General features: G+C 42.1%; 1 protein-coding gene across 2 annotated transcripts in view; it reads left to right on the top strand.

Moving 5' to 3' along the window:
* Positions 1 to 20,293, top strand: part of STX1A (syntaxin 1A) — a 73,068-nt gene extending 52,775 nt beyond the window's left edge. For both annotated transcript variants that reach the window (XM_034421047.3, XM_060693145.2), the window contains exons 4-10: positions 3,439 to 3,513; positions 4,939 to 5,012; positions 6,828 to 6,936; positions 9,414 to 9,487; positions 12,152 to 12,289; positions 17,043 to 17,153; positions 20,043 to 20,293. In XM_034421047.3, the coding sequence (XP_034276938.1) occupies positions 3,439 to 3,513; positions 4,939 to 5,012; positions 6,828 to 6,936; positions 9,414 to 9,487; positions 12,152 to 12,289; positions 17,043 to 17,153; positions 20,043 to 20,120 (659 nt within the window). In that variant the 3' untranslated portion in view covers positions 20,121 to 20,293. The remainder of the gene's footprint in view (positions 1 to 3,438; positions 3,514 to 4,938; positions 5,013 to 6,827; positions 6,937 to 9,413; positions 9,488 to 12,151; positions 12,290 to 17,042; positions 17,154 to 20,042) is intronic.
* The last annotated feature ends 3,516 nt before the right edge of the window (positions 20,294 to 23,809 follow it).

Below are 23,809 nucleotides of genomic sequence, written 5' to 3'. Positions count from 1 at the left end.
CTATTTATTAAAATGCATACGCTTTTGCAACTCATGAAAACTTACACCTTTTTAGTAAAATTTGTTAGCTGGAAAAGGTTTTTCCAGCTTTTTGCCCCATAGACTACAGCTTTTCTACAAGGTTCATAATTTACCAACTTTTCTGTCATTGCGAGTAAAGGCATTGAATAAGCTTAGCAAATACATTGCCTCTTTAGAAAGCTGCAAGGCGGCATGTTCTGGACAAGCTACAAAATCCCTGTTGATAAAGAAGTTTAAAAGCACTTCATACTTGTGGTCTTAAGCCTGTCTCAGATGTTTCACTTGAGTTCTTCACATGCTGATGATGATGCATCTATGCCATGGATTGGGAAAGTATTTGACTAAAAATTAGGTGGTTATTCGGTTGTCCCACCTAATCCAGAAAATGGAATGCTTGTCTGTCATGAGCAATGATGCAGTACATGATTTGAGCTTGTCCGGAGAAGAGCTGAAGCATGGCTGTGGATTCTGAGAGAAATGGGCTGAGCTGTGTTCTCCTTGCATCCTTGAGGCCAATCTCTGCTGCTCTTGCCAGTGTTGCTTGGTTACACTGGCAGCCTTTAGAGCTCCAGGTGACAAAAATTATCTCATGGGGGGTGAGGAGGGAAACACAATTGCACCTGCCACGTTTTGTGCCAAGCTGCGTTAGTTGTGATCAACATGAAGGTAGGGAGAATCGGCTGGAAGATTGCAGAGAAGGAGCACTAAAGGGACTGTCTCTCTTCTGCAAGGAGGCCTTAGAACAGGGGTGTCAAACTCAATTTCATTGAGGGCCGCATCAGCGTTGTGTTTGACCTTGGGGGGCTGGGGTGTGTGTGGCCAGCTTGATGTCGTTTGTGTTGGGGACGCCTGTGGTGGCCCGAGCGCTCTGCCAGCGAAAACGGGCTCCTGAGCTCCGTTTTCAGTTGCGACGGCCTCCTGCAACCTGTGGTGGGTTGTCCCCGGTTCGGGCCGGGTTGCAAGAACCGGTAGTAAAACTGGCGGGAGGCCCCGCCCCCGCCCCAGATGTCATCATTGGCCATCTGCACATGCACAAAAGTTTCTGCGCATATGCAGAAGCAAAGCACATGCGCGATCCCGTTGCGAACCGGTAGTAAAGGTAAGTAGAACCCACCCCTGCCTGCAACCCTCTGCCAGCGAAAACAGAGCTTGGGAAGGCCGAATGCATCCGTTTTTGCTGGCAGAGGCACTCTGGGCCAGTCCTTCGCTGTTTCCAGGGTGGCCCTGCGGGCCAGATCTAAGCACCCCTTGGCCCCCGGGGGTGAGTTTGACACCCCTGCCTTAGAAGATCATAGAATTTAGGAAAGAAATTATCTAGGTCACTTTCATAAACATGCTAAACTTTAAGCCCTTGTCAACCAATGTATTTGATAAGGTCACAAACATTCTGATTCATGAACTGTCACACTGATGGTTTGGTTTAAGCTAACATTATGCGAGCCACCTTAAAGGAGAAAAGATGAATGACAGTGGAGGTTTATCTAAACCTATAAAGATTTCTGTGATGAGTCTCATGCAGAAAAAGTGATTCCCCCCACCCGCTTCTTAGTTGGAGATGTTATGATGGATAAAAATGCATAATTTATAGAATTTATACTGCAAGGTGTGATGGCCACTGATACTAGATGACAGGTATATTACATTTATGTGGCTAGACAACACTTCTTTTTTTTTAAAAAAAAAATAAAGAATGTGAATGAATCTCCAGGAGCTGTGAATTTAGGTCGATGTAGTGTCATTTGAAGAGGGTTGGTTGAGAACATTTTGGTCATTTTGGGAATTGAAGAGTTTAGGTAACTTACAAGGGGGAAGTAAGTACACTAAATATTGCTTAGTTTTAAGCCACCCGTTTTGTAAATTAATATTTCCTTTAGAAAGGAAAACCAAGATCAGTTTGGAGAGGTGTTTAAAAGATAAAACGGATGCAGTGTCTCTTTGTCTATAATAGCCAAAAAACACTTCAAATGGAGAGGAAATAAGAAAGTCTTTGGTCAGCATTTAGTTTCTGCAGGGTTTTTTTCCAAGCTCTTCATAAACTGTGCAGCAGACAATGATGAGGCAAATGTTTTCATTAAACTGTCAGTATTTACCGTACATTTTGATTGTAAGCTCTTTGGGCATTTGCCTTTTCCTTGCTTATGTTGCTATGTAAATGGTATGAACTTCGGTAATATTAGAATAATAACATTATGTAACACGGTATCTGTGTTACTGTCGTAGGGCGTGTCAAATTTTTCAACTTTCAATTTTCAAACATTAGGGTTAAGGTTAGCCTTGGGGATTGTAAAGATATTTTGGTTACTTTAATATAACTTAGATGTGCTTGGTAAGTAACTGCATAAATACCATAACTTTTTAACATTTTGTGTTTCATTTGTGCCACAATTCTATTTATTGACTGATTACCCAAATGTATATCTTGCTTACTTATATGAAGGAATCTTACGACGTACAGAGCTTAAAACAGCCATAAAAATAATAGACCATTATAACAGAGTCAGTTGCTGATCTAAATGAAACCTTGTCTGATTGCTCTACAGAAGATGATTGTATTCACCAGTTCCTGAAAGGCAAAAGGATAGGTGCCAGTCTGTTGTGGCCTGTCAGCGGCCAGTGCAGCTAGTAGCTGATTCAGATAGCGAGGAGGCTGGTGTGGTGCTGGGCCAGCAGCCTGTGCAGCTGGCACTCGAGTCGGACAATGAGGCTGGAGAAGATGTGGTGCCAGGGACGGGGATTCAGCCAGGGCCTTCAGAACTTCTAGAAGCTCCCTTAAGTGAAGAGGATGAAAAGGAGGAGTCTCTTTTCGATTCACAGGCGTGCAGAGCTGCCAAAAGGCAGGAGTGGCTCCTCAGGAGGAGATCTCCTTGAGAGTAAGGCTTGGGGCTAATTGGCCACTCCCTTAGCCTATTTAAGGAAGAACGCTGACTGAAGCAATTTGCAGGGAACAACTCTGTTCGTGTACCTTCGTGTCTTGTCTTGCTTATCTTATCAGCTTCCTGCAAATTGCTTCTGGGCATTCTGCCAATCACAGTAAGCCTTTAGTATTAGTCTTTGAATTCTTGGCGGCTGTTAATGCAGTTAATTAACAGCCATTGTAAAAAACTGGTTTATTTAGTAAACTAAGGTTTGAACAGACTTTGTTTGTGCTGCGTTCTTTGGGGTCCATAGCTGGGGCAGAACACAATCTCACTTGTGGGGGCATTCAGAGTGAGGGGAAGGGTACTCATGGGAATGTCTGCAATGGCTTTCTTCTCTATTCTGTCTCTCTTGAACCATGTTTTGGAACATAAAGGATGTTAGCCAGTTACAAATAAGTTCATTCCAAAGTCCAGCGTAACAGAAAAAGCCAAAATGTATGCATATGGATGTGTGCGCGTGTTTCTGTCCAAGTCACCAATTTCAGTATTTCCCTTCTAGAAACCAAGGAGGAGCTGGAGGAATTGATGTCTGATATCAAGAAAACAGCCAACAAAGTGCGCTCCAAACTAAAGAGTTGAGTATCTGCTGTAGGTGTAAGGAGAGAATAGGCCACTCCTTGCATGATTGAAATTGGAATCGTTTTGGGGTTTCCAAATCTCTTCCTGATTTGACATAATGGATAATGAAATGGCATAAACTTGAAGAGGCACCTGCTGTGCTTGGAGCTGCTCACCGAGACATTTCATCTGAAAGTTACTGCCTTAGTGGGAAGAAGTACCGGGGGTCCGAAGGAGAAACTAGAGAAGATATGGAAAGTAAAGTGACGGTGCTGGTGGTGATAGGAATTCAGTGGTGATAGGAGCATATTTGGGGACTGTGACTCCTAAACTGGGACGGTGGTCCCAACAGATCCCAGGGACAACATCAGAGCTGTCTGTCCAGAAGAATTCAGTGCTAGGAACAGCTAAAATACTGCGCAGAATCCTCAAATTTCCAGGCCTCTAGTAGAGGACCCACAATTGAGGAAGGCACAGATCATCCATAAGTGGAAGAAGGGAACATTATTTTATTTATTTATTTAATTTAATTTAATTTATATACGCCCTACTCCCGAAGGACTCAGGGCAGTGAACAGCCACAAGATAAAAATACATCATACAAAAGTTAAAAACCATTTAAAAGTACATTAAATAATTTGTACCTTTTAAATAGATTAACTTGTCTCTTCGATAGACATCACATTACAGGCTCACTTCCCAAACAAAGTACTAATTGATCAACAGTTCATGAAGTCTCAAGTTCAAATATCTTCTCCACTGTAGGAGCTCACTAAATGATTGTGAATTCCTTGTTCTTTGCATAGCCAATCTATCTGAGAGCTTGACAAAGTTGTTACAGAATTGAAAGCTCTAAGCATACATTCTCTGCTTGTATCACTGCCATGTGCATTTTTTGAGTGTGTGTTTGTACAAGTGATCCATGAGTAATGATAAAGGATGGTAAAAGGTCCCATATGGGGGGGAAAATTCTCACTTTTTTTCCATTCTGAAGCTTCTAATCTTTTCATGAAACTTTTTAAAGCACTTTCCATTGTGCTTGGGGGAAAAATCTTTGAATCGAGCTGATTGCAAGGAAGCTCCCTTCCCTGCTAGCAAAGCTTGGAAAATATATTAAAAAAAAAAAGTTATTTTTTATATATATATATATTAGGGTTCCCCTTTGCTAGCCCAGATTTTGATTTTTTTAAAAAATACAAACAAACAAATCACTGCAACTCTCCATTGAAACCTACAGGTGATAACTTGCCAGGTGCAAATTTTAAAAATGGGTCATTTATAGTTGGTTCCTTCTCTTCTGGAGAGTTATTTTTAGTCCGGTCTGAAATGGATGTTCAGCAGGCAGAGATGGAGAGACAGAGATTGAGACCATCTGTTTACTCTGTAATGTGCTTTTTCTTCCCTCTCTGAAAATTGGTTCTACTTTTCTGCTTTTTCTTAGGTATTGAACAGAGTATTGAACAAGAGGAAGGGCTGAACAGATCATCAGCAGACTTGAGAATAAGGAAAACTCAGGTGGGTCCATTTCTAAAAAGCCATGTTGCCTATCAATCCAGAGGTTTTCATGCACAGAATAACCAGGGTGATCAAATGGTAGATTACTTTTAAAAATCTTGTAGCTTTTGAAAAATGGCTCCACCTGTTTCTCAATATCTACAGCAGTGGCTGGCAATTATTGGGGGGGGAGGCCCTGTATGCCATTGTATGATCTTCATGTTGGTTAGAATGATTAGATCTTCATGTTGGTTAGAATGTTTCCCATGACACATTGTCTGATGTCCAAAACTTAGAACTGCTGGGAAAGACAGTCTGCTTGACATTCTCCTCCCTACCTCTTCTAAATGGGCTAAAGGAGCTTATCTTTGCAAGGAGCAAAGTCAAATCCAGTCCTGCAGAGGTTGTTCAAGCCTGATTTACATCATCATTTGACCTTTCTGAAACCAAGCAGATTGATGATGCTCTGTGGAAAGTAAATAAGGAAATTACAGGGACATTATTGCCTGTTCCATAATCCTATGAACACCCCAAATACAGTGTTGATGAGACAGTGAAATATGGGCTCAAATTGAGTGTTTTGAGGAATTTAGCTTTTTTCCTCTCTCTCCCATCTATTCCAAGAATATAAAAAATAGACCAAGTGGGTCTTCATATAGATTAACATTTAATTTTATTTGTCTAGCGATGTGGCTTCGGGAAACCCATAAACAGGCAGCAAAGCTGTTTATTTGATAAGATATACCTGATTTCCCCGAAAATAAGACATCCCTTGATAATAAGCCCAATCGGGCTTTTGAGTGCCTGAGCTAAAATAAGCCTCCCAAAAAAAATAAGCTCTCCCCAAAAATATTTAAACACAGAGCTGAAAATCAGGTAAGACGGCAAGAGGAGCCCCATCTTGCTCCATGCGCCCCAAAATAATAAGACTTCCCTGAAAATAACGCCAAGCGCTTATTTCAGGGTTCAAAAAAATATAAGACAGGGTCTTATTTTCTGGGAAACACGGTATTTATTTGATATAAGGTATACATGAAAGGTCCATCTAGCATTTTCAGCTAGCAGTGATTGGTAAGCATCTCATTTCTCACAGGTTTGTTGCATCCTCTTTTCAAGCCATTAGCCATGATCTCTTCTTCCATAAATTCCATGGGTTCAACATAGTATCAAAGAGCATTTTCTTTGTAAATTTACAAATTGAAGAAAAGGGGATTTTTACAGAAGCTTATGGATGTATATAAGCCAGCAGCACCAGGGGTGAAATGTAAAATGTAACTACCGGTTCTGTGGGCGTGGCTTGGTGGGGGGGGTAATGTGACTGGGTAGGCATGGCCAACTTTTTTTTTTTTAACTTTTCAAAGCATTTTTTCTAATGCTTTGAAAAGCCTCTGCCGATCAGGATACTCAGCTGGGATCGTCAGAGAGGCTTTTTTAAAAATACCTCTCTGCCAATCAGGAAACTCAGCTGGGATCGTCAGAGACTTTTTCAAAACATTTTTTAACCACCTCTTCGGCCAAGAGGTTGCAGAAAAAAATGCTTTGAAAAGCCTCTGACTATCCCAGCTGAGCAGCGCGATCATCAGAGGCTTTTTTTTTTTTACTTTTAAAAGCATTTTTTCTTCGGAAGAGGTTGTAGATGATCCTGCGGCTCAGCTGGGCATGGTGGGGGTGGGTGGGCACAGGGATTTTTGCTACTGGTACTCCAAACCACCCGCCGCCATCGCTACCGAATCGGGCGATCCGGTCCGAACCGGGAGCATTTCACCTCTGAGCAGCACATATATTTTTCAGAAATATTCTGTTGTAACTTTGCTTCCCCCCTACTCCCGCCCTCAGCATTCCACCTTATCACGGAAGTTTGTGGAGGTGATGTCAGAATATAATACAACCCAGACTGATTACCGGGAGCGCTGTAAAGGAAGAATCCAAAGACAGCTGGAAATCAGTGAGTGTCTTCCTTATTAGCCCTTTTCACTGAGATTACCATGTGTTTGTTCATCCATTTCTTACAGAGGATTATAATGGTGCAGTCTTCTGTTTTTCTTGTTTGCCTATTTTCACAATTCGTTTTTATTGCAATACCAGTATTTTTCTTGTGGTCAGGTTGCTGTTGAAGCATTCAGAACTACTGTACATATAGTTAAACGCTTCTTGTTCAACTTGAGAAAGAACATTATTCAGTTTATATTCTCCCATTTTCCACCAAATATTCTGTGAAGGCAGATTAATGAAATCCATTTCTGTTCTTTAAGGCAAAGTTCACATTCCTAATTTCTTCTTAGTATTTCTTTTGTAGCAAAAAAGCCTATTTTTTTATAAAAGAAAGATCCATAAATAATAATTAAAGACACAGATTCCCGTAGCCAGAGAATCAGAATAGATTAATTTAACTATGATGCAGTTCATACTCAGATAGGACATTGTACTGAATTTTGAGCTATGCTAATGATATTCAGTTTTTTACTGTAACCATTGGCCTGAAGGAAGATATTATTAAAGTCTTGTCCTGGGCTCTTGAGTGGGATACAGCAAATTAAAGTTGAACTTAACCAAATTGGAATTGCTCTTTGTTTATCAAAGTTTTTTTTTGTCAGCTCAACTGTTATCTCTCCAGTGAATGATGCTGTTCTTAAGAGAACTGGTCTGTGACTTTAGGGTCCTCTTGGAGTCACAGCTACTGCTAGTTGCATAGTTGGAGGGCATGGTCAAGAGTCCCTTGCTCATATAAACTGGTGCCAGTTCTGACATTACCTGTAGTGAGAAGACCTGGGTCTGGTTTCAATGTGTATCACCATTCCTCTACATAGGACTGCTTTGGAAATGAATGTCATCAACCTTTGTGATAATTGATTTATTTATTTATTTTTGCTATTACATTTTTGTGGAATTATTGTTGTTTGAAGTTATTACTGTGGGCATTTCGATTTCCTTCTAATATGTTTGCTTCCAGGAATCTGGGAAAATTGGGCAACATATGACCTAATAAATAAAATGCTGGGTGTGATTGAGAAATACCAATTTAGATAAGTGCTTTTCAACCTGTGCAATTTTAAGATGTGTGGATTTCAGTTCCCATAATTCCTCAACCAGCATGCTAAATTGGAAGCCTGATTTAGACCATGCAAATCACAAGTACTCCTCGCCTTTTCTCAGTTTCCACTACGGATCCTTGGGGTACTTGGCCCAATTGCAGACTGGAGAAAGCAAAGTTCCTTTCCTTTCCTATTTGCCACAAACAAGCCAGACACCCCAGTGTGAGAGATGAGAGTGGAAAAGAGGCTATGAAGTGGCCCCCTGCCTCTTCTGTCTGTAGGCTATAACTGACAAAATGTACCGAGCTGCAGAAGAACATGTGGTGCCTTGAGGTCTGCTCTATCCAGGTGGCTTTTTCAACATAAAAGGAGGAGAGAGAGTAGATAACTATCAAAAAGCAGAAGGGGCAGCAACGTGTACTGGAAAAAATAGAAGTCTTGAGTGGAAGAGGTTAGGAATTAGAAAAAAAGCTGCTTGCAGACATAATGAGTAGGAAGGGAGGATTGTGTAATGACCGTGCTTTCATCATGCCAAGGAAGGATGGGGAACAAGGAAATTTGCATCATTAGGTCACATTAGGGCTTTTCTTTTCTTTTAAAAAATGAAATTTGAAATTTTGATTCTATATGTACTGTCACTTTCTGCTGAGGGTGAGCAGGCTGTGTTAAGTGGGCTAAGGTTCATCTTGTTATGTTTGTGTGGGCTGTTGGACTTAGTTCTGAGTACAATGCTGATATGTTGGTGAAGTCAGAAAGGGAGGTTATGAGTATCATCTAAAAGGATCAGGAAATGAAGACGTATGTAAATAGAAATCGGGTCTGCTATAATACCATCTCAGATTGAATTTAAAAAAAGGAAACAACAAAGGAATGGAAAAGAGGGGAGGAGTAGAGAGGAGAAAGTAGGGGAGTTGGGAGGTGAGAAGAAAAGAAGTGGGAAAAGGAGAGAAAGAAGGAAGGAGAAAGAAGAGCAGGAGAGAGGGTAAGAAGGGGAGGAAGAAGAGAGGACAGGGGAAAGAGGAAAGGAAGTAGGAAAGAAGATGAGAGGAGAGGAGGAATGAGGAAAGAAGAAAGAAAGGAGGAGAAAGAAAGGAAGGGAAAAAGGAAAGGTTGTAGTAAAACAAAAGAAGGAAATGGTAAAAGAGCAGACCCAAACAAATAATTAATTAATTACCTAATAGAAGTTAAAGAAGATGAACAAACAATGTATAAGGATGGATAAAAGACTGTACATTTAAACATGTTGATGAAAAATAAAAAATAAAAAACTTTTTTCAAAAAAATAAAAGGATCCGAAGAAGAAATATGGACAAGGTTTGGACTATTGGATGTTGGGAAGGAAAGATAGATTCTATTGTTCAACCCTTAACTTCTTTAATATCATTTGCAGCTGGCAGGACCACCACCAGTGAGGAACTGGAGGACATGCTGGAGAGTGGGAATCCAGCTATATTCTCCTCTGGGGTAAGCAGACTCTCCCTTTGCCTTGGTATTTGCCCAATCTTTTCTTTGTCCACACTTCTGAGAGTAGACCCAAAGGTGCTGTTTCAAAAGACAACTGGACAACCTCACGATTCAAGAAAGAAGAGCAGTGACATCCCTAGGGAGAGACCCAAACATCACCATCTTGTTGGCTGATAAAGGAAGGTGCACAGTTATCCTGAACACAGATGATTAAATGCTAACATGGACACTCGTCTGAAGGACACTGCTACATACGAGACTCTGAAGAGAGATCCTACCAGCAGTTATAAGAAAAAGGCCATTGATTTCCTGCAACAACTACTGAAGGACAATGCTACTGACAAGCCACAATACTACTGCTTTTACCCTAGAAAAGCTACTCCATGCATATATGGGCTCCCCAAAATCCACAAAGAGAGAACTCCACTCAGGCCAATTGTCAGCAGCATCAACTTCATCATCTAAAAACAAAGTCCAGTTGCCTTTTGAAAAAGTACCTGTGGGACAACCATGACCTGGATGACTGAGACTCTCCATAGACTCATTCTGAGAATAGAATTTAGCAGTGCCATCTTTGAGTCCTTACAGTAGCAATAGCACTTAGACTTATATACACTCCATAATGTTTTATAGCAGTGGTCCCCAACCTTTTCAGCTCAGTGGACCAGTGGAGGTGGAGTGGGGAAGAGGGGATGGTTTCGGATGTGCACGCCACTTTCACAAATGCAACTTTATGCGCACTTGCCCACCACTTCTGTGAGCCGTTTCTTAACGGGCTGCGACCTGGGACTGAGCTGCGGACCGGGGGTTGGCAACCCCTGCTTTATAGCACTCGCGGATCAGTTTACAATGTCTACATATTGCTCCAGGCAATCTGGGTCCTCATTTTACCGACCTCAGAAGGAAGGCTGCATCAACCTTTGAGCCCTGTCAAAATCGAACTCCAGATTGTGGGCAGAGTTAGCCTGCAATACTGCATTTAACCACTGAACCATCACCAGGGTTGAGCCATGTTGCAAGAAATGAGCGGCAGCTTGTTGAAAGTGAAGTAAGATCAAGAATAAAAGTCTTTCTACTGGCATGGGAACGATAATAAATAACCACGATCCTTTACTTTGACTCTTGATTTTGCAATATAGGTTCTTCTATACCACAAAATCAACAATGGGTATGGTCAAAGACTTCTGGGATATTATTCTTCCACTGCCAGTGCTTAGCAATATTTCATGTTTATTCCTCCTTTTTTCTATGGAACTCAGTATAACATGTTTGGTCATCGGTGACAATCTCCTGAGGTGTTTTTCCAGATTATGTACAATAACCATTTAGTCATTTGTGGTCTGTAGATATAGTATGCATTCTTATGTCCATACTTTCTAATAAATATGTATGTTGGGTGAATTAGCATGCAGTGCTAAGCCAGGATTTTTTTAAAACCACACTTTGTTGAACAAAGTTATAGATGCTAACACCCTCCCCCCATATTTTATTTGTTTGTAATTTTTTCAGTGACTTTAGGTGGGTTGTGAAAGTATATGTATATTGCCCAAAGTCATTGACTGTGAAGTGGTTGGTTATATAAATATGAAGAATCATTAGGTATGAAAATATGAAAAATATTCATAATATGACTTCTTGTTATATGTTATTGAGACCGTTTGGTTATTCTAAGTAGCAAATTCACCAATGGTAATGCATGGACAATTTAATGGTATAGATCCGTGATGGCGAACCTATGGCATGCGTGCCAGAGGTTGCTCACAGAGCCCTCTCTGTGGGCACATGTGCTGTTGCCAGCTGCTCTTCTGGTTTCTGGTGTGCACAGCCAGGTCTTCGCGAGTGGTGGAACACTGGAAAATGGCCTGAAAACAGCCCAAAACCAGGCCACCAGGCTGTTTTCAGGCCGTTTTTGACCCAAAAAAGGCCCGAAAACCAGCCAGAAAATGGCTCAGAAAAGGGCCTGAAAATGGCCCAAAAACAGTCTGAAAATGGCCTGAAAACAGCCAGAAAAACAGCCAGAAAATAGCCAGGAAATGGCCCAGAAAAGTGCCCAAAAACAGACCAGAAAAGGGCCTGAAAATGGCCCAGAAAACAGTCTGAATATGGCCTGGAAAATGAGCTGAAGCAGCCCAAGAAACAGCCCAGAAAACTGGCCCAACAGCCTGGAGAATGGCCTGAAACGGCCTGAAAAAATAGCCCAAACTGGCCAAAAACAGGCATGCGTGTGCCGGCCAGCTGGTCTTCGGGTTTCCAGTGCTCTGGTGCGCGTACATCCATGCACATGCATGCCCATTCTGGTTTGGACACTCGGTGCCGAAAAGGTTCACCATCACTGGTATAGATAATTCTGCAGTTTCGTTTTTTTCTCTTCTGGGATTTTTCTTCACGGGAGGCTAAGAACAGCAATGATATTCAGTATCTCTTTGATTCTTTAGATGTATGCTCTCATTGCCCACCAACATATGAATCCATGTGTGCTAGAAGCTCTGGGCTTTTTCCAAAGAAAGCCATAATTTTTTAGGAAGTCAGTTTTTACCAATTTATAAACTTGTTCTAGCCAGCCACGGAAAATCAGAATGTGCTCTCCAGAAATATCTACCCAAGATGGAAAGTCTACCTGGACCATATGCCATTAATGTTCCAATGCTGCCTTTTTTTTGTTAGATCATCATGGACTCCAACATTACAAAGCAGGCACTGAATGAGATTGAGACACGGCACAGTGAGATCATCAAGCTAGAAAACAGCATCCGTGAGCTTCATGATATGTTCATGGACATGGCCATGTTGGTGGAAAGCCAGGTGAGAGCTGCTGCAGAAGGATGGACTTCTTTATTTATTGGCATACCAGGTAGCAACATTTAGTCCTGTCTCTACACTATCCTCTGCTAAAGATACTGCAATGGTACCTCTGCACTGTAGTTCCTACATTAAATAGAGGGTTGGGATAAATGCCTTTGTTAGTTCTGTGGCCTGGATCACACAAATAAGATTTTTATTGATACAAACTTCCCTGTACCACCTTGCTTTGAACTTCTTAAGAATTCATTTCATGACTCGCCTTGTTTACTGTGTTAACTCATTTTTGTTTTCATGTGGTGTATTAAAACATAGGCTAACATAACTGAATGCCCCTCCAAAAATCAAAGTTAAAGCTAAACATCTTTTCAACGTTATGCAAAATGCAATTATTTAGCTCTTATAGGACTTGGTTAAGCGTATTGTTCAAATTATGATGGTCCAGTGAGATCAAGCCCATCACATCTGATTTGTTCAAAATTTGCTGCAGTTTGAACTTAGAGATTCTCCGTAGGAAGGACAAGAGAGAATCCTGACCAAGAGGGAACAAGGAAGAAGCAAAAGGATCCTTTGATCCTGCAGTTTTTCTTCCATTATTGTGCAAAGCCCTACACAGTGTGATCATGCTTTGTCTATTATTGTCACTAATAACTTTTTTCCGGAAGAGCTAAATTTGTGTGCATATTTCTGTGGAAATAATAGTAAGAGGGAATATGATAATGTGTTGTTACAGTATTATTATTTCATTTTCTGAACCATTCTTCCTTCTGAAGGTTTAGAGAAGAACCTAAAGCCAATTTTAGGTAACAAAGTAGCAATTCTTTTAAAACTTAAATTAAAACAAGGCTAAATAAAGTTCATTTAAAAATGAACTCTTCCTGGCAGAGTTGTTGTTCTGCAAATGCCTGGGTGGATTGATGTGCTTTTATCAGAGGTTAGAAAGACAGCGACATGGGGAAAACCTATACTTATTGAGGAAAGAGGTCCATAATTGGGGTGTTGTTGCAGGAAATGCTTTCTAAAAGGTTGGATTGCATTGCAAATGTCTGTCTGCCTGTTTTTGTTTTAAACGTGACTTTCTGGGAAACTTCAGTAATAGAAATGATGTGACATGGTCGGTTTCCATATGCCTACCTGTGCAACCCATAGAAAGTGAAGCAAAGGGGAACTTCAAGCATGGGGTGGTGGGCTACGTTTACAGAAACAGGCAGAGAGGAAAGTGGAGGTACCATCCTTGCCCTCTTAAGGGGTAAATACATTCGATTCCTGATTGTCTGGCCCTGCCTTTCTTCGTACCACTCCTGACCCCCCTCTTTCTATCTCCCACGCTACCATGCATACTCGGATAAAGCTGTTCAGGTATTGACAGGTAATGCCCATTTTCCCAGAGTTGGGACAATTGCATGTCTATGCTGCATGGCTGCTTCATGATTCTGCATGTCCCTGCAGTGTTGTTGGGAAGTGGAAGGGCGATGACCAAGTGGCTAGCTTGTCTCGAGCAGATGCTGGAGGAAGGAAGACTAGGTTGGGGTTACAGCATATGTGCTTCATGTAAAAAAAATTCAAGACTTGATCCCAGGAATCTAAGAGAGGTGGGCTGGATCCAAGGTAATTGTTTTCAGCTGAAGACAATACCAAGTTCAATGACCCAATCTTTCCTTGCATGGTGATCTCCCTCTGGTACTCAGTCTTAATTGGATTTCTTTTGATAGTTAAAAAAAATTGCTAGGCTTGTTAAAGTGATTAAGGCCTCATCAAGTTACGTAATCCTCATCGCCCAGAATAGTCACCCGCATGGCCATTGCTGAAAATTTTGAGAATTGGTCCACGCATCAGGAGTAGATGGGGGAAGCTGCAGTTCTAGTATCTTACTCAACCTCAAAGGTTCTCAAGGCAGATTGAAAGGGATCTCAAGTCAGCTAAGCCAAAATCCTGAAAAAAACAGAAAGCACCCCATTGTTCTTTACTGAACAACATAGAAGTTCCAGATACAGTCCCTCGACTTATGACCACAATTGAGCATGGAATCTCAGTCATTGAGCCAAGTGGTCATTAAGCGAGACATCACATGAGTACTCATGATTTACTCAATGACTCAACATTCCCAGATATCATTAAACGATTGTGTGGGTCATTAAGCAGATGAAGTCCCAGATAAGGAGTACAGGGTGCCTGGTAGGGGAAATGCTGGGGGTGGGCAGGGTGGCTCTGCTCAGGAGCTGAAAAATCTCCTTGCCAAAATCCAAGCAGGATTTTCAGTTTTTGGGGGAGATACATTCCACACAGCCTGTGCCAGGCCTTCCAAGGCCTACCCCCAGCCTGTGCCAGGCCTTCCTGAGGCACTCTGTGCTGCTAACTTTATTACACTGCCTCTACATCTCTGCTTGGATTTCAGCTCCCTCTCCTTTCTATGATCTGGCTGAAAGAGCTGCCTGCCAAAGGATGTCATCTCTGCTCCATGTGCAGAAAGGATCACCTTTGGCACAGTGCGGAAATGGAGCTCAAATCATCAGGATCTGATCTTCATTTCTGCTCCCTGTGGAAGGATCGCATCTCTCCTGTGCAGAAGGAAACTCCTTCCATAGGATGTAGAAATGGAGCTCACATCATCCTCTTCTTAGCCCCAATTCTGCATCCCACCAGAGATGTTCAGCTCCCCTTGGCAGGCAGCTCATTCAGCCAGCTCCCAGAGACTGTCAGCAGCTCGCAACCTTCCCTACCAGCTTCCCCTTTGACTTTCTGGGGAAGCTGGCAGAGAAGATTGCAAATGGCGATCGAATGATTGCAGAGCACTTGGCAGCCAGTCGAAAGGTTGCCAAACACTCAGATTGCAATCACACGACCGTGAGGGTGGGGGACATTTTATAATGACCAGGACTGCTTTACGGGGCATCAAACACCGTTTCTGAGGAGACCGTCTTAACTTTGAACAGTTGCTAAACGACTGATCATAAGTTGAGAACTACTTGTAAACATTACTTTTACAAGGATGTCTTGTATGTTTTAATGAGAGTGCTGCTTTGTGATAACTGTGGGGAGACATTCTCTGCATGCACTTGTGGTTCTTTTCTGCCTCCCTGTTGGTATGCTGCCGCAGCAGCTGTGCCTTTGTGATGCTGAGTGCCTTTTATGGAGTAGTGTTTTCCTTTCTTTGTGTGTGTGTGTGTGTATGTTTTATTAGACAATAGAGTAAGACTCTAGAATCTTTGTCTAGGCACCTCCACCCTATAATCATGTGCAGATGAAAACACGAGAAAAGGGAGACCTTCACTTTCCTAGGCGAATCCCCAATCCTTGGAAAAGCATTTGGGATTCACACTGAAACTATATAAATCCTGAATAAATAAAGAGTTGGAGAGCCTCAAATTCAAATCTGTACTTCTGCCATTGAGGCCTCTTCAAACTATATACGATAAAACAATCAAAGAAATTTAAAACAATAAAGCCTGAAGTGGACCAAGCAATAATGAATATTAAAGCAGTTTTTAAAATTAATTACTGCTAAAGATTTTTTCTCTGCTGTTGATCCAAACATTTCTATCTTCTAGAGCAGGGATCTCCAACCTTGGCAACTTTAAGACTTGTGGACTTCAACTCCCAGAGTTGAACTCTAGGAGTTGAAGTTCTATAGCTTTGTGTGCTCCAGCCAATGTGGTATGGTGATGAAGATGTTGGAACAGGAGCAGAGAGATGTGAATTTGAGCCTCTCCTCAAGTACAGAAGTTATCTAGATAATTTTGGGCCGGTCACTCTTAGCCCAAACTTTCTGATAGAGGAAAAAATAGACAAAATAGAACAATAGAACAAAGTATGGCACTTTGAGTTCTTCTACAAAAGGTGGGTTAAAAATAAAATAAATCAAATTTTAAAATGAGATCATTATTAACCCACCCATTTGAAGTCCTGAAATATATAACAGAAAAGCTAACAGGGATAAAAACAGAAAAGGAAAAGCACCAGCTTAAGGATCACCTCTGATGCAGTGGCAGGCCTGGGTATAAGTAGAATAATTTGATGGAGCATGTTTTTCGGCTGAGTTGATGAATAGCTCTGATGCCAACTCATTTTGTCTTAACTTTTGAGGAGAAAAGCTGTTGAGTATGTACAGGTAGTCCTTGACTTACAACCTCCATTGAGCCCAAAATTTATGTTGTTAAGTAAGACGTTTGCCCCATTTTACAACATTTCTTGCCCAAGTTGTTAAGTGAACCACTGCAGTTGATAAGTTACTAAACTGGTCGTTAAATGAATCTGGCTCCCCCATTGACTTTGCTTGTCAGAAGGTCGCAAAAGGTGATCACATGATCCCGGGATGCTGCAACGGTCATAAGTATGAACCAGTTGGCAAGCATCTGAATTTTGATCACATGATCATGGGGATGCTGCAAAGGTCGTAACTGTGAAAAATGGTCATAAGTCACTTTTTTCAGTGCCGTTGTATCTTCGAACGGTCACTGAATGAACTGATGTAAGTCGAGGACTACCTGTATAAGGGGGCATGTGACATCAAGTATCCCAGTGAGGCCTCGGGATCCTCCCTGCCCCACATCCAGCCCTAAACCCCCAAGTTTCAATCTTGTCATTCTGCTCTCTTTTGTTCCTTCTGATGACAGGTCTAGCGGCAAATACCAGGGTGAAGGAGGCTGAAAGTGCCATTCCCACTCCACGTGGACGTGAGAAAAGAGGTAATAGGGAGAACCTCAGCGTCCCTCAAGCCACGTTGTTTGAAATCTCTTGTGCATCCCCCATTGTACAGGGCGAGATGATCGACCGCATTGAATATAATGTGGAACACTCCGTGGACTATGTGGAGAGGGCCGTGTCAGATACCAAAAAAGCTGTAAAGTACCAGAGCAAAGCCCGGAGGGTAAGCACTGGTCGGTGGTCTGTGCAAAAGGAGGGAGGGGGGTGTTAAGCCATCCTGTGGGGTCCCAGAGATGCAATGGCCGGTGTGAGAAAGTATGGTGGTGAATAAATTAAGACTTGCACAGAAGCAAGCATTCTTTTCTCCATATTGTTCAGGGGTGTCAAACTCGATTTCATTGAGGGTCGCATCAGGGTTGTGTTTGACCTCGGGGGGCCGGGGTGGGCGTGGCCAGCTCAGCATCACTCGTGTCGGGGGTGCCTGTAGTGGCCTGAGCGCTCTGCCAGCAAAAACGGGCTTCCAAGCTCCATTTTTGGCTGCGATGGCCTCTTGCCAGCAAAAACGGAGCTTGGAGGGCCACGCATGGTCCTTGCGAGCTCTGTTTCCGGTTGCGATGGCCTCCTGCAACCCTCTGCCAGCGAAAACGGAGCTCAGGGGTGCCACATTCGGCCCTCCCAAGCTGTTTCCGCCGACAGAAGCACTGTGGGCTGGTCCTTCACTGTTTCCAGGGCAACCCTGTGGGCCAGATCTAAGCACCCCACAGGCTGGATCTGGCCCCAGGCCTTGAGTTTGACACCCTTGATATTGTTCAACAGCCCTGATTTGCCTTGAAATTATTATTATTATTATTATTATTATTATTATTATTATTATTATTATTATTATTATTGAGATTTATATGCCACCCTAACTCCAGCAGGACTCAGGGCGGCTCACAACAGTAAAAAACATCTAATGAAAAAGTTAAAAAGAAATTAAATCCAAATCTCATAATTTAAAAATTTAAAATACATACACATAGTTTGTGAAGTTCACCTGTTCTTCCCTAATCAACAAACCTTTAGCACAAGCTCATCTATTAATCTTCCCATTTCTCTCTTGTGTGTTTTCTATTTTATTTAACTGGTCTTAAAAACTGTGTCGACCCTTCCCCTTCTTATTTGTTGAGCATTGTTCTAGGTCAACACAATGGATTGCTGTTGGAAGTGATCCTCCTGGTGTTGCTTTTCAAACACTGCAACTCTGCATCAGCCCTTGAAAATACACATTTTAAACACAGGCAGTTTATTTGTTTATTTTATCATAATGTACATGCTGCCCCCTCCAAGGACTCTGGGTGGCTCACAATAAGATCAAAATCACAACAGTCAGAACAATTACAAAATCAATCAAATAAAACCCCATCCTTTAACTCAGAGATGGGGTACGATGGCTCCTTTATGACTTGTGGATTTCAACAACTAGCATGGCTGGTTCAGGAATTCTGGGATTTGAAGTCCACAAGTCATAAAAGGGCCATTGTTTCCCACCCTGGCTTTAGCTCTTAAAGCTCAAGATACTTCCACTCTGTACCAGGCCCAGAGGCCCATTGGAATAGCATAATCATGGCTGCATTCTGAAAGGACAGCTGGAAAGGGCCATCCTCACCTTGGGAACTGCCACTAAGGAGTCCTGCTCCCTGACCTCTTTCCATGGACCTCTCTCAGGAGGGATTCTAGCCTGCCCATGAAATGCACGAAGGGGATGGATAGATTTATTTCTGTCCCAGACAAGCCTAAAGGTAACAAAGAAGTGAATCATAAACCATGAGAAAGAAGCTGTGGTGGCGCAGTGGTTAGAATACAGTATTTGTAGGCTAACTCTGCCCATAGCCAAGAGTTTGATCCTGACCAGCTCATGGTTGACTCAGTCTTCCATTCTTCCGAGGTTGGTAAAATGAGGACTCAGATTGTTGGGGGCAATAGGCTGACTCTGTAAACCGCTTAGAGAGGGTTGTAAAGCACTATGAAGCGGTATACACATCTAAGTGCTATTGCTAAGTGCTCTAAACAGACAATAGTCATTACCTTGAACTGGACCCAGAGGTTAACTACTACAGTCCAGCTCCTGTAAGATTGCTATTATTCTGCTGAATAATAATTGCTATTATTCATCATCCAGCAGGCAGGGGGCTGAATTTTGGACCAGTAATAGCTTCAAAACTGCCTTTCACGTCAGGCCCCTTAACCTAAATCATCTTAAAGGATTCTTACAATATATTTTAAAGACATTGTTAACATTGTTACCATATCCCTCAGCCTAAAATAAGAATTAAGTCACTACCTGCACATTTAACAATCAAAATATATGATATGAAAGGAAAAAGAGATGGAGGAGAAAGAAAAAAACACTCAGATTCCATTTCTTTAAGCTCAATAAATCAAATAAAAACAAAACACCAATCTTTCACCCACCTACCTAAATTCTGAAAAAACGTAACAGAAAAGGAACAGTGATGAAGGCATGCCGTAGGTGAGCTATCTGGAATCAAATCACACCAGGAAGTAGGGCAGTTCCTTGGAACAGCCCTTGCTTCTCTTCTCCCTTTGCTGTAACTTTCTATGCAAGCTCAGGAGCACCTCTCAAATCTGGGGAATAGAATAGAATAGAATAGAATAGAATAGAATAGAATAGAATAGAATAGAATAGAATAGAATAGAATAGAATAGAATAACAGAAGTGGGAGGGACCTTGGAGGTCTTCTAGTCCAACCCCCTGCTTAGGCAGGAAACCCTACACCACTTCAGAGAAATGGTTATCCAACATCTTCTTAAAAACTTCCAGTGTTGGAGCATTCACAACTTCTGCAGGCAAGTTGTTCCACTGATTAATTGTTCTAACCGTCAGGAAATTTCTTCTTAGTTCTAAATTGCTTCTCTCCTTGATTAGTTTCCACCCATTGCTTCTTGTCCTGCCCTCAGGTGCTTTGGATAATAGCTTGACTCCCTCTTCTTTGTGGCAACCCCTGAGATACTGGAAGACTGCTATCATGTCTCCCCTAGTCCTTCTTTTCATTAAACTAGACATACCCAGTTCCTGAAACCAACTGCTGTTTCTTCCTTTCTCTTGCAGAAGAAGATTATGATTATCATCTGCTGTGTCGTTCTGGGAATTGTCATTGCTTCTACTATTGGCGGGATTTTTGGCTAAAAGCCTGCAACCATCCGAGAATATCGCTTATGGGAGTAAGGAGATGAATAGGAGCACCGGAGCCACCCAGCCCACCACCCACTTGGGCCCATCCAAACCCTATAGCCGCCGTTGGAGAAAACTGGCGGACCAGCACTCTCGTCTCTAATGCATGATTATTTGTGTTAACACTATGTGTTAAGTACAGTGTACGTGTTGGGGGAGGGATGGTGCTGGGGGTGGGATGGTGGGAAGGGAGTGTGTGCATGACATGCTCAAGCAGTTCCACCACCTTTTGACCTCTTCTTGATGGTCAGATCTCCTCAAACCGAATCCCCTTTCCCTTCCAGTGAAGTCCTCTTTCTTCTCCCCAAAATAAGAATCTGCTAGGACAGCTATGCACAGTTAATTCAGTCCCTGCCTTGGCAAGGACAAGGTCTGGTCATTATCATCTGTCACCAGAACTGTGTCCTCTGCGCGGCTGCTTGTAAGAGTAGGGGAGCCTCTTTGGCAATAGCTGTTAGCTCCAACCAGGCCAGTCTTCCTCTTTTTTTTAGCCATGGGCAAGGACCTCTTTGTAGTGTTGCAGGCCTGTTCATCTAGAGTATTCTGTATTTTGTTTTTAATTCTGCAGCTGCCCAGCCAGGAGTAAGAGATGGGTATGGCCCACCAGGCCCAAATCTGTGTCTTCCACAGTTCTGCCCAGAGCGCCATTACTGTTCAGCGGAAACCTCACCCCCTTTTTCAATTTCACCGGGCTTTTTTTTCCTCTTGCCTTCCTGAAAGCAACATGTAATGTGTTTCTTTAAAATGTCATTCAAGGTTTGTTTGTTTAAAAAAAAAGCAGAAAGGTGACCTGCAACATGAAATTAGGACAAAACCACTAATAATTACTTTTAAACAACCAGCTAAATTGGAGGAGTCAAAGGTAAGCTTCACCACATCCAATTAGGTCTTCTGGATGTTAACCAAGGGCTGGTGGATTGTAAGGAATTGTGGATGATGAAATGGGAATTTACAAATGCGTTTTTTCGAAATGCGTTCTAGACAAGTTGCAGCTCCTCCATCATACAACACAACAAATCTGAGTTTGAAATATGAGAAGCAGCCTTATATGGAGGACCTATTAAAATGCTTGTGGCACTAATGTGTCCGTGCCATTCCTTGGCCCTTACCAGACCTTCTGTCCCATTTTTTTTTTAAATGCTTTATTTCAAAGTTGGCTTTTTGGTCCTTATATGTTTGGAAATAAAATGGTGGCTGCAAAAAAGATGAAGGTTAACCAGGCTAGTAGCAAACTTTTTAACAATTGAGTTAGAAAGGAAATAGAATTCTCTCTCATTTGCCCTCTGGTAAATGGGTACTTTGTGACTGGGACAAGGGCACCTGTGGCGTGTTGAAAATCCAGTTATGCCCACTGGAATGAAACAGCTGAGGACCCTGCCTTCAATGAAGGTTGGAATTCTATCAACTTTGTGCCTCGTTGCATAAACTGTCATCATGCCTGCAATACACGTGTTGGATGCTTAAGCTATGCCAGAGACTGAAACCTCCTTGGCCTTGAATTAGCCTCTTTGTGCTAAAGACCAACTGGGCTAGTCCAACTTCTGCCACTGTAAAATTTCACTGTCAGTACCTGAGTATCTGACTCTTTACCTGTCCACTGCATTACCCAACAGCAAAAGGCTTGTTATTAATCAAGTTCCACATTCTTTCTTTCTTTCTTTCTTTCTTTCTTTTGTTCCTGTGGGCTGACTGAGGATTTCACCAGGTGGTTCTTGAGAGAGAAACGCAGACGGCATTTCCTCTTAAGAGGAGCTGCCTGGACCTGCTTCTGATGACAAAACCGGTGGGGTCGGCCATCTTCTCCCTCTTATGTCACAAGCTGCCTCCTATGATTATTCCAAGCTACCCAGAAATTGCCAAATCTCCAGTCTCTCTAGTCTTAACTTAGCTCTTCCAGCTGCTTCACAACACCAGCAGTATCTTTCATACAATAATATAGTAAAATTCTGGACCAAGAACCTGCGCTCCTATCCTCGCCCCTAAAGGATGTTTGCTTCTCATCAGTTTGCCTTAGTCAGAAATGGCTTATTGGGGAACAAGAAGACTCCCAAGAGAGTCTGCTCAAGGATAGAGAGCTTACATAATCCTCATTAATCGGTCAAGACGGAGAGACGTAGCACAGATGAGCTTCAAAAACCCATTTGTGCCACCTTGCAATTCCAGAACTAAAACATGGTTAGGTGAAGTACATACTTGAAAGACCGGTTGCAGATATTGGCTCCTCCCTGCCAATAGATGGTTGTTTTTTTCCTTCCATAGTAGTCAGTAAATATTGAAAATAACCTCTCTGTTGAACAGTTATAATCAAGTTTCAATTTTGCTCATGGCAGTTCCCCCACCTTCCGAAACTGTTAAGCCGCTTCCTTTATTTTCCCCGGTTTGGGTGACCTTAATTAACTTTTCTACGATCGGCACGGGGCAAAAGCTCTGCGGCAGCACTAGGGCAGCTACTGCTCCTCCCTCTATTCACACCTTCCTTTTGTTGCATGTCAAAAATAGAGCTGTTACTAGGACGTCTGTGCTTCAGGAATCTCTCCAGATACTGAGAAAACGTGTCAATCATCTTTAATCTTTTTTTAAAAAAAAACCCTCTGAAGTGCCACTGTAGTCTCACCTGTTGCAGTATTCAGCATTCTTGCAGGGGAAGACATTTCACCTATGCTGTCATAGAGGCCTCCCCAGGAGTTGTAATGTTGCTGTACAATGTAAATTAAGTGCCCTTGTCTCTTGTGACCCTCCAGTCTCACTTTCCAGCTTGAGGAATCTGGAACTAATCATCTATTGCAGAGGTCTTCAAACTTGGCAGCTTTAAGACTTGTGGACTTCAATTCCCAAAATTCTGGGAGTTGAAGTCCACAAGTCTTAAAGTTGCCAAGTTTGAAGACCTCTGCTCTATTGCCTCCTTTCTACATTCCAGCCTTTTTTCTTTTTTTTTGCTCAATTTGTCCCCAAACGTCTTTCTCTCACCACCTCCAAACTTCAGGAGGGAAACGGCTTTCTTTTATGAATGAACTTTTATGTAGAATAAAGAATATTTATATCAAATATGTCATCCTTTTGAGTCTTCTGTGAACTGGAACATAGAGGGGGGGATAAGCTGTACTACATGGCTTCTGGGATGGTTATATAGAATTTAATTTTAAAAGTGTACACCGTATTTATTACAGCACATAAGTATTCAGATTTTCCTATTCCTGGAAATTAGATGAAAGCAGAACCCCATGCCAAGTAACTAACTTACCAAGATATTTTCTGGTTTCTGATATGGTACACATACCTTATTTTTCGGAGTATAAGACCCCCCCCCCAAAAGAGGCTGAAAATTTGAGTGTGTCTTATACTTTGAATGTAACTTTTTCGAAGCTTTTTTTCAGCCCTGAGGCGCTAATGAAGTGATCGTCCGTGCTTAGCCTGCTTTTCTCATTGCTTCTCTCCAAAGATCAGCTGTGCTTTAGAAACTGTTTTTTATTCCCAACGCTCAAAACCAGAGAACTAATGTGCTGGAGCTGACCAGACTAAGGAATAGCCAGATGAATACCCGATAGGCAGAATTTTTTTTTCTTATTTTCCTCCCCAAAAATTAAGGTGCATCTTAAACTCCGGTGCGTTTTATACTCCGAAAAATATGGTACCTTTTTCAAATG

This window comes from Pantherophis guttatus, chromosome 1 (genome assembly GCF_059756535.1).
Source record: "Pantherophis guttatus breed Tessera chromosome 1, ASM5975653v1, whole genome shotgun sequence".
Lineage (NCBI taxonomy): Eukaryota > Metazoa > Chordata > Lepidosauria > Squamata > Colubridae > Pantherophis > Pantherophis guttatus.
This window is presented reverse-complemented; position numbering and strand designations above follow the sequence as displayed.